Source organism: Astyanax mexicanus, chromosome 23 (assembly GCF_023375975.1).
Source record: "Astyanax mexicanus isolate ESR-SI-001 chromosome 23, AstMex3_surface, whole genome shotgun sequence".
Taxonomy (NCBI): domain Eukaryota; kingdom Metazoa; phylum Chordata; class Actinopteri; order Characiformes; family Acestrorhamphidae; genus Astyanax; species Astyanax mexicanus.
In genome coordinates this window covers 15684212-15695119 of record NC_064430.1, presented here as the reverse complement: position 1 = coordinate 15695119, position 10908 = coordinate 15684212, and the positions used below count along the sequence as shown (strand labels likewise).

The following is a 10908-nucleotide window of genomic DNA, read 5'->3' as shown; positions in this document are numbered from 1 at the left end:
TTATTTTATAAGTAACTGCAGAATCTGACTTGAAACTGAGGTACATCCAGCCCTACATCCAGGTTTAAACAGATACTCTTTCCCTGCTCTGGCCATAAAGAGCCTCCCTGTGAGTTAACAAATTATTTTTTTTCCTCAACAACAGTCCCACAGCACCACCTGAAGACTGAACTGAACTCATACTTCAACTGCTTTGAAGAGAAAGTTTTATTCAGAATATTAAATAATCTAACACTCATAACTACATACTTTATTTAGACATTATGCTTGTGGTCATGATGAGCTGGATAATATTGAATAACTTTTCTGTTGATTTTCTTCCTGTGCTTCTATTATAAACTCTGTGCTTCTATTATAAACTCTATGATGACTAAACGATGGCTGTGTGTGGTAAAATACTGGGTTTACTGATAACAATAACAGTACTGTAGATGTGCACATTGGTTCACTTTATTTAAAGCATGTCATATAACACTCTCATAGCACCTGCATTTTTAATATATGATTTTCTTTACTTTAGCATATGTATATAAAAAATAAAATCTTTTACATTAACTCATACAGAACGTTAAGAGCACTTTGTTTGACCAGGATTTGTTTTTCTAACTTTAATAGTCACCATATCACAGATTTGTAGCACCACAGATTGTCTATAGTAGGCATACATGGATGTGCAATTGGCATACAAAAAAAATGCAAATGTGCAAAGTATAAAAACTATATTTATTCATAAACCTATTATTTGGAGGACCAGTACTCTTTCATGCAATTATCTAATCAGCCAATTGTGTTTTAGCTGTGCAATGCATAAATTCATGCAGATACAGGCCAGCAATTTCAGGTAATGTCCCTTCAGAATGTGGAGAAAATGTGATTTATTTTATTTTGACATTGATAGAATTGTTAGTACTAGATGAGCAGGTTTTCTATTGTAATCTGCATTGATTTTTAGTCACAAGACAGTCTCAGGGCCTATAGCACAGCTGGTTTTAGGGCGTGTCGGTGTGTCTTTGGTATCATGATACGCCTAGGTACGCCTTGCTTGTTTCAAAACGTGCAAAAGGCATGTACTAATTCTCTTAATAAATAATGGGTGTGTTTTGGGCGTAACGTGAAATAAAAAAAACCTTTCAAGAGGCACATGCGCTCTGACTTTGGCACATTCGTATCTTAACCGTGCGGTGCTTTTGCGTATTTCTGCATGCCTAAGATTGGGCAGCTGACTGTTGACTGTTGTCAGGGTTTTAATCGGTCAGTGGCGCACATGTGTTTCCCACTGCCAAGATAAAAAATATGCCAGATATTTACCTGAACACACCTCATTTCTAGACCACCCTGAACTCTGATGCTATTTTAATGGCATAGGCACAAGGTGTGAAAATAAAACTGTTCACAGGGTGTAAGATAGGGCCATTACCCTCTAGAGTTTATTTAGATTTGGGCTATAAAGAAAAAAAACATATCACCATGTTTTTACGCACTGCACAGCTGACATACATTTATAAACGAGTAGTCAAAGAGAACTTAATAAAAAAGAATAAAAATGTTGCGTTGACTATATGTGATATATATGGGTTACTGTTCATGTTTCAAAGTACTTTCAAAGTAGTCTGTTCACATCAAAGGTTTTATGCAAAAATGATGCAACAAAGACATAAGTGCACCATTCATCAGATAATTTGCACCAAAAATAAAGACACAAATAAAAAACATACATAAATATGTCTGTGCTTTCATGACTTAGCAGGGGTTTTTGTCATGTTAGGCACAGTCTTCTCGGAGTTCACGGGGGACTGGGCCGCTCCTTTGTTTTGTGCAGGCATGGCTGTGCTGTTTGTCCCTTTCGGTGTGATGCAGCCTTTAGGTTTTGGTATCCTTGTGGGTCCAGACCTTTGGAATGCTTCAGGAGGTATCTGCCAGGATAAAATAGGGAAAATTAGGGATGTATTAAATATTTGCCAATTTAAAATATTCGTCTGAAAATGACAAAAAAGCATTTTAGGTGGTCAGCCAAATATGTGAACACACAGAATAATTTATACCAACAAAGGACTCATTTCATGTTTACAGCAGATTTAGCTATTGGTTTTATTATTTATTATTTGTATTATTTACACAAAACACACACACACAATAAAGTTTATCAGTTGGACTAATAATATAATTATTTGATGTGATGCATCGTGATGTCCATAAGATGTCGCCATTCCCCTTATTCCCGCCATTCTCCAATATTCTTCTATTAAACTAGAATGTAATAAAACTATATAAGGAAATATACATGATAGAATGTTCTAGTCATCCTGACCTGTTTTGACTGATTACTTCAAGTATATACTTAGCTAGATTCCAAAGCATACTACTTCCATTATTAAACTCTTTTAATATATGAAATATAGTAATATTGTTGTAACTTTAAACTGTACATATTACCATTAGTCATAAAATTATATTTCAGAAAAAGCAGAATTCGTACTTTAAGTGAATTACTATATCAGTTATTTTGAATACAATATATCAAAAGGGTGTTTGAGAAAAAGCATAAGTAATATATTCAATTTAATTTAATTTATAGAAACTCATACATAAATTTCATAGTGAAGCAAAAATATACAATGTTCTGATTTTCAAAGCGTTTGATGAAATCATACTACATGTTAATATATTTTACATTTTTTAAATTTCTGTAGCAGTTTTTTATACACTTTGTGAAAAATGTACAAAAATTTACTTCATTTAAAAAAATATAATAATTAAGTTGAACTAAAAGTTTACTTAACAGTAATATATTTATTACAATATACACAAATATATAACATTTTTTAAAGTAAAATCAAAATGTACTTGACAAAAATATAATGTTAATAAATTCTAAAATATTATAAATGCATAAATCCATAAATCTGCAAGTATTTTTACGACATACTTTGTTCTTATTTTCATATTTATGATATACAGACATTTCATAGTATGTGTTAAATACTAAATGAAATGTGTTTTTTTTCCACACATGGCATTAGGCATGGTGTCAATAGGTTCATGGTTATCTACTTATACTCTTCACTGTCACTGTAATCAAGCTCTCTGTCAGAGTGCCATATCCCATTCCTTCCTTTCATTAATTTATTACTAATCAAGTTGACCAGTAGGATTAATAATCAGTGATGTTTTTTGTGATGTGATACATGTTCATTTCCACAAGATGTCGCCATTAATATTAGTAGACGGTTAGACTATGGTCACAACTACACTATTAACTAAACTATACACACTGCTGTTTGATCTTGGTCCCAGGGACCTTCATCCTTGCTCCAAGAATGAAGATTGATTTACATATTTATATTTAAATTCATATAAAAAACACATTTATGTATTTCACGCAGATTTATCACCAATAAAGTCAACAAGTTTGGCCACAACACCCTCTTTTTGCAGAGCCTGGTGTCACATTAGCATTAGCATTTTTACCAGTATTTAGCAACGTAAACATGAGGTGGTTTACTGTTGAGTTCAGCAGGTAGAATATTTTTTATTTATGCCAATATATGAATTACATCTCTCTCTCTCTCTGTCTCTCTTTCATGGACACACACATAAACACACACACACACACACAAACACACACACACACACACAGAGCTGTTGGCACAATTCTTTTGCAAGTTGTTCATTTTCTTCATTAAACAAATTTCCTTCATTATACAAGTTACTACAAGCATTTACATGTTTTAGTCATGAATCATAAATATTCACATAGAAGAAAATTGTTGTGATTAATACAATTATTTTTTTAATCTATTAATACCATTTATATATTTTTTTCATTTCATTTTGCCAATCTAACACTGATTATTTTATAACAATTTAAAAACTCACTGTTAAACGCTTATCCTTGAGGAGAAGAAAATGTGTGAATATTTTTTTATAAACAAACTATATTAACGATAGATGATTTGTACTACATTGAATTACTGTAGTTTTGACATTTTACATGTAGCGAAAAAAAAGCATAAGTCTGTTTGAGATCAAGCATTAAGGAAATATATTCAATAAAAAGAAATTGATAGAAACTTGCAGATATGCATAAAGTTTATAATAAAGCATTTATTAAAAATATACAATACTTTTTAAAGTGTGATCAAAGCATTTGATGAAAGCATACCTTGTTAACATATCTATATATTTTAAAGAAAATTGCTGTAGTAGTTGTTTTTAATACACGTTGAGAAAAATGTAAAAAAATCTACTTCAGAGCAAGCATTTTTTTAAAAAGTAATAATTAAATCTAACTAAATTTGAACTAAATGTATACTTCACAGTAATGTATTTATTAAAATATAAACAAATACATGCAAGCATTTGATAAAAAATTATAATCTGTTTTAAAATATTTTAAATAAGTACATAAATCATTTTGCCATTCTAACACTAATTCTTTTATTTACATTTAAAAAACCATTGTTAAACAAATAGTCTTAAGAAAAAGAAAATGTGTGATTAATTTTAAATGATCAAACTATACTAAACTGTTGACACCACTAATATATATACTTATTAGAGTTTTGGATCCGAAGAGATTGCCTCAACCCAGATAAAATCTCAGAACGTCTAATTCTATTTTGTGTAGACACGTCTATCTTATTATATTAAAAATATACTAATGAAAAATAATTAATGGATAGTGTAATAATTAGACAACGAGACAATAACAAGTTGTTTGTTGCCTTAGTGCAATTCATACCATAAAGTACCATAGACTACTTCTGTGGAATATTAGGCTCACTTTTATTCCTTATTCCTTTTTATTTTTTTCTATACTGTGTATGCCTTTGTTTAAAGTTCTTTGTATTGCAATCTGTTGTCAATCAAAGGAGGATGGGTTCCCCTTTGTATTCTTGGTTCCTCACAAGATTTCTTTCTCTTATTCTAAGGGCTCACTTGAGGCTCACACCCAAATCTCTGTAATGTAAAGCTGCTTTGTGGCAACATCTGTTGTTTAAGGTGTTACACAGTATAAATGCACTTGAAGTGAAATCAGTTTAAATATGAAAAAAGAAGTCCCTCAGTATCATTAAAAAACACATTTAGTTTTTTTTTTTTTTTACTGCAACAAAGCTAAGAAAGTGGGCTGAACAGGATTAGTGAGAAGAGTATAGACCACGTATACATACAGTCACTATACATCTCTTCAGGTTCTAATATCTAAAGCCTATTGCTTTAGACTGTAGTCTTCATTTTGCTGAATACTTTCCTTCCTTTTTTTTTTTTTAAGAAGAGGCCTAAGAAATGATTTCAGTGCTAAGATGTGAGATGCTGGTAAATAACCATCCAGAGGTTTGCCTCATACTTTTGTTTACTGCACACTCGGTTCAAACAGTCATCTAATCACAGCCAGGGGATGATGTCACCCCAGAAGCATTTACAGAGTATGTCATCACCCTGCGAGCAGTTATACGCTTCTCTCTCTTTTTTCTCATTATAGACAGGATCATGCTTAGATCAGTAACACATGACTGCTCAACCACTGTGAATCCAATTCACAGCCTCTCACAGAGTTATATGTATAATATGTGTTAATAAACTGAGTAGAAATGTAGATATCATTGTTAAAAAACTGTAGATACATTTCTAAAAACGTAACTCTTGCTTTAAACGTTCTATTTCAGTTTTTTGTGCTTGCTAAGACTCAAAAACAGGTACTTTTTTGGGAATTACTAACTCAAATAGTTAGTAATATTAACCTGGTACACTAAACTATAAGCTGATTCTCTGCTTTAGACTCTGCCTTTTGTAAGTAAATTTTAAAAACAGTTAGCCACATTACACACAGCAATACAAACTCAACACATTGTGCTTCTTTTAGAATACACTGTTCTGCAAATGCAACTGTTACCCAGCTGTACCAGCTGAAAACACTTCAGGATCATCTTAACTAATCTTTAGAAACAGAGAGAAAAAGGAAGAGAAAAAGAAAAAAAAAGATGAGAAATGGAAGAGGACAAGGAGAAGAACAAAAAACCTACTTGGATGAGATCTGGGCCAGGTTTTCAGTTTTCATGATGCTTTCATGATGATGGGAGGGTCTAATCTGATATATATATCAGCTTTAGTTATATTTAACATATATTTATATGTATATGTGCAATAATATGTACAGAAATATATTTTGCTGTTTGTATTCTTACTGTATTCTTGTTATTAAGTAAACTTATTAAAACAGTGTTTTTTTTGTTTGTTGCTTCAGGTAGACCTCCCTTGCATATGATTTGTGTGCTTCCTTGCTCTAAAATATTTGATTTAAATAATCAGTTTGTTATCAGTTCAGAATAGAAAGTTACATTAGATAAATGCACAGGGACTTTAAAGCAAACTTTTTTAAATATTACTTTTTCTTTCTAAACAATATAATAATTTATATAAATTATATTTATAGAGTAGCGATTCTCAACTGGTTGGTTGGGAAGCAAAAGGGGGTCGCTGACACATTCTGGGCGGGTCGTGGATAGTTTGTGAAAAATGAATACATTTCTTTTTTTATTTGTCCTCATCTTTAATATTGGTAAAAGAGACAGAGAGAGTTTCTTACTAATGTACTCTAAATGCAAAGATATACTGGAATGATTTTGTGGCTTTATTTACTTTGTGCAGTTTTGAATAATATTTAATAAGATTTAATTTTATTGTAGTACATTTTATACATGTAGTTGTCATGTTCCTCCTCAGTTTCTTAAGAAAAATTCTCTTAAATTCACTTTGCATGCCTATGGATGTTTAAATGTTTATTTAAAGCTATTTTTCAAATAGAAATTTGTTTGTTTTATATTCTATAAAGGTGGGTCACAACCATGAGAAAATGTGGTCCCAGACTGAGACCAGTTGAGAACCCCTGCCACAGTAGTTTTTAAGTATGCAGTTTTTAAATAAGACTCTAAGCATTCTCTACTGCTGTCAAAAAAAAAAATCCCTGAGCTCTGAACCATGGCTGTACATCTCCGCTCAGCTTCTGAAATCTAGGTCACCCAGTCTTTCTAGCACCAGTAAGAACAACAACATGGGTCAAGTCTAAAGGGCTTGTACATTTTCACATAATGACCATTAATTAGGAGACTCCGTTCAGAGTTGTAAAGCTCAGAGTGCACACGTCCTGTGGCAGGAAGGACCCACTGACTGGCAGCACTTCAGCTACTGTGGCCATGGAAACCAAACACGGGCTTGTTTAGGGTTTGGAACACAACTTCAGAGCTCACAGGCCCTGGGAATCATGTTAAATCACAAAGCAGCTGATGTAACCGTTCTGTGATTTTCCAGTGTTTTAGTGAAGCTTGTACCTGCGGCCTACAGATACAGATACTCTAATGATTTTCAGACTTTTTTAGACTAAAAAGTTACTTAAGTAGAACTGCTTACATTATTTCACAGAACAGAACAGATAACAAAGAATAGGGCAAAGCTTTGAAGACACTAGCTTAATGAAAGTAGTGTACTTATTTTGCTTAGTATATTTCAGTTTAAGTATATTTAGTGTAGTAAGCATACCAATATGTCTCTATACTAGTGATATACTTGTAAGTGAGCTGTATTAGTACTTTGTGGCTTACATTTTAGTTTTTCAAAAAAGTATACTTGTACTATAGGTGTAAGGGCGTTTTCACACCTGCAAATCAGTTAATTTGTTTTTTTTCTTGAAGCATTTCTCCCTCGCTTTGGTATTTTTTCCTTATCGCACCATACGACCTATCATTCATTGCGGGTTGTGTATAAATTTTACCAGTCAGATTGTAAGGAACAGTAAAGCCACTCCACTGAAGTACAGCGTTAAACAGGAGTTTCTCCAGTGTTGAGACTGAAGCAGTATTAGCATAACCATGCTAAGCGCTAGCTCTTTTGCCATTTAGAGGTGAGTATCATCGGACTGTAACATACTGTGTGTACCCTATTTTATTAAAACAAGCTACATAGGACGAACCGCTACCTAATATTGCCCTGGCTAATCGGAACACTCAGGGTTCTTCAGTGTTGGGTGCTGTTGGGTGGCATTTACTAGCACTAACTGAGGCTAGGGCTAGCGGTTAGCTGCTAATGCTACTGCACCCAGCCTTAGTGGAAATCTGGAAATCTACGCTTACATTTCATTTTATTTTTTAAAAAAATGACAGTAATAGGGATGCACCGAAAATTTGGCATATGTAAATACTGGGTAAAAAAATGGCAAAAAAACACACCTTGGGTGTGCATCCGAATAAAACACACCAGTACACACACCAGCTCCTCCACTCTGCAAAAACTTCTTAAATAATAGGCCTATGCTTCTTCTACAGTGCTACAGTGTTAATTAACATAATTCTGAATACTGACCCTCATCCAAACAACTCTAAATTGTAATTGGTTTTAATGCTCTAGTTACTAAAAAGAAATGTTGAGTTTAAATCACGCTCAGACTCATAATGAAAGTTTATGGGGCTGGCCGGGTTGGGCTGGATTTTTTGGGCCCGATCTTAGGGGTTAATGCACATACAGGTTCCTTACTGTGCTATCAGTGTTTTCTATGGGTGGGGTTTACACTAGTCAACTCTCTGTGGCAGTGTTTAGTGTAGTTCTGCAGGTCAGTAGCAGAGAAGTAGAATGCAGTGTATATAAAATTCACTACTCGCCTGTATTACCCTGTTTGCTGTATGGTACGGTGGATAAATTACTGTAAGACTAGTTTACAGGTCTGATTCTTTTACAGGTGTAGTTAAGCTAGTTCATACTAGCTCCCAACAACATATGGTTCTTAGGATTGAAGGCTGTTATAAATATAATAAACAAATAAAGCATCACTTACCACACTCAGTATGTGTTTACATTGCTGAGGGTACATTTCTGATGAAGACTGCACTGCTTAGGTAAATGCATGAATAGAATAGCACTACTAAGGTACATTTAAGATTAAAATTGCATTGCTGCAGTAGCAAAATATGTGAATAGAATAGCAAAAACATGTAATTTGGTTTGTTGGTTTGTCTGCTGGGATATTCGAATATGTTCTATAATACATTTTTAATTCAGTTTTTCTCCAGGCCCCTCAAATCCTATAAATCACTAGTTTAATAGATGTATGCAAATTATATTTAAAATTATAGTTTACTATTAAACTTTAAAGTATACTACTTCATTTCTATGTGTGTATTATTTATTATTGTAAATGTAACTTTAACTGTACTTTAAATACACTTGTTACTATTCTAAACACTACCTCTGAACTACATATACAGCATTTTAAAAGACATTAAGTATTGTATTAGACGACAAAAATACAAGAACCTTAAAACTTAAATAATCCAACATTCCAGTTTAAACTATTACACAAATTAAACTATAACACATTTTATTGTCGCAAGTAAACTATAACATTTTTATTTGTGCAAATACAGCAAGAATACATAGTTGCGGTATTCTTTCTTTTTTTATTAATAATAATTCACGTACAATATGAGCCAAAAATACCTAAATAAAGATGTTGCTATATTCTTGTCAGTATAAGAATTTAGTTTAATATCTCCAATTAACCAAATAATTTTGATTAATATCTCTCTGTTAAATGCATAAAAGGTAAACTAAATGCATATTCACTTGTTTTAAGTTTAAAAGTATACTAAAAGCATGCTTTAATAAGAATTTTGTCATGAAAATCTTTTACATCTACTGTAATTGTAACCATGTAAAAGTACTTTAATGTAGTCAAGCAGCCACTTTGTATTTCTCTTATCTCAGACACAAGATATACAATATTCATTTCAAATTATTAACCAGAATTACAGTACATGCATTGCATTGCATGAGTCTCTTGCCAACAAATATAACATGGAGAAATCTGTAATAATTTGTGGTTCTATTCGTAATGAGGCTTCAGGCTATATAGAGGAAAGTGTCATGCCTTTTCATGCACAGTAACAGCTGTTCTCGCCTCCTCAATGAATGACTTTTTTTAAATCCAGACACATATTTCCCTGAGTGCTCAGTCCGCAGGACATAGACTCCAGACTGCACAAATTCCAGCCTGAATCAATTTAACGCTTGATATGGTAAGCCTTGTACATTAATAGTGAGTCACGGTCTGTGTTCTCTCTGCCGTGGAGTGTTTGTGCCTAGGTTACTGTGAGTATGTGTACTAGACATCACCACCAGACATTACCAACACTCTTATTCTTATCCTTATCTTGTCACCCTACTGATTAACTCTGTTTAGCTGATAACAGCAGCTTTACAGATGTCCTAGCCCAAAGCACTTACTGAGTAAATGAATGGAAATAGTAATAAGGGAAAAATATTTTACAGCATAAAGAAGAAATCAAAGAAGAAAGACTGAAAAAGGAGAACTCTTCCCTGTGTAGAAGAAACAGGATATGGAAATCACAGTAATAATGGGAAATTAAACTGAAATGAGCCTAAATATTAAACAGTAAACTAATCATTGTGTGTGTACATTGCAAAACATATTATATTTTAGTTACGAGAGAATGTCTCAAATAGTTGACACTAGTTAAGATGTTATTAATTATAACATTTGTCTCAATTAATTATTATTTACAACATTCTTAAAGGAGAAATCCGGTGTGAAATTGAAACATGATAATGAGTACAAAACTGTCTATTCACCCCCAGCATTACAAAATCCAGCTGTTTTAATCAATGCTCCCAACAGGCTTACAATGCTAGTGATAGTAGCATAGAGTTGCCCGTGCAAAGAAATCATTATTTTTACATTCATAACAATTTAAATTTAGCAATATTAATTTTAGTATTAGTTTATAAAAAGTTGTGACATTATTAAGCCATTTAACAATGTTTAGTACTGTTATTTTTTACCCTATTTACAAAGTGTAACCCTTCTAATATATATCATATATTGTTGTCTCATTTATATTA

General features: G+C 32.6%; 1 protein-coding gene across 1 annotated transcript in view; it reads right to left on the bottom strand.

The window, feature by feature from the left end:
* Positions 1 to 434: 434 nt before the first annotated feature.
* Positions 435 to 10908, bottom strand: part of filip1l (filamin A interacting protein 1-like) — a 54649-nt gene continuing 44175 nt past the window's right edge. The window contains exon 6 of the mRNA XM_007244951.4: positions 435 to 1913. Coding sequence (XP_007245013.3) covers positions 1734 to 1913 — 180 coding nt within the window. The 3' untranslated portion in view covers positions 435 to 1733. The remainder of the gene's footprint in view (positions 1914 to 10908) is intronic.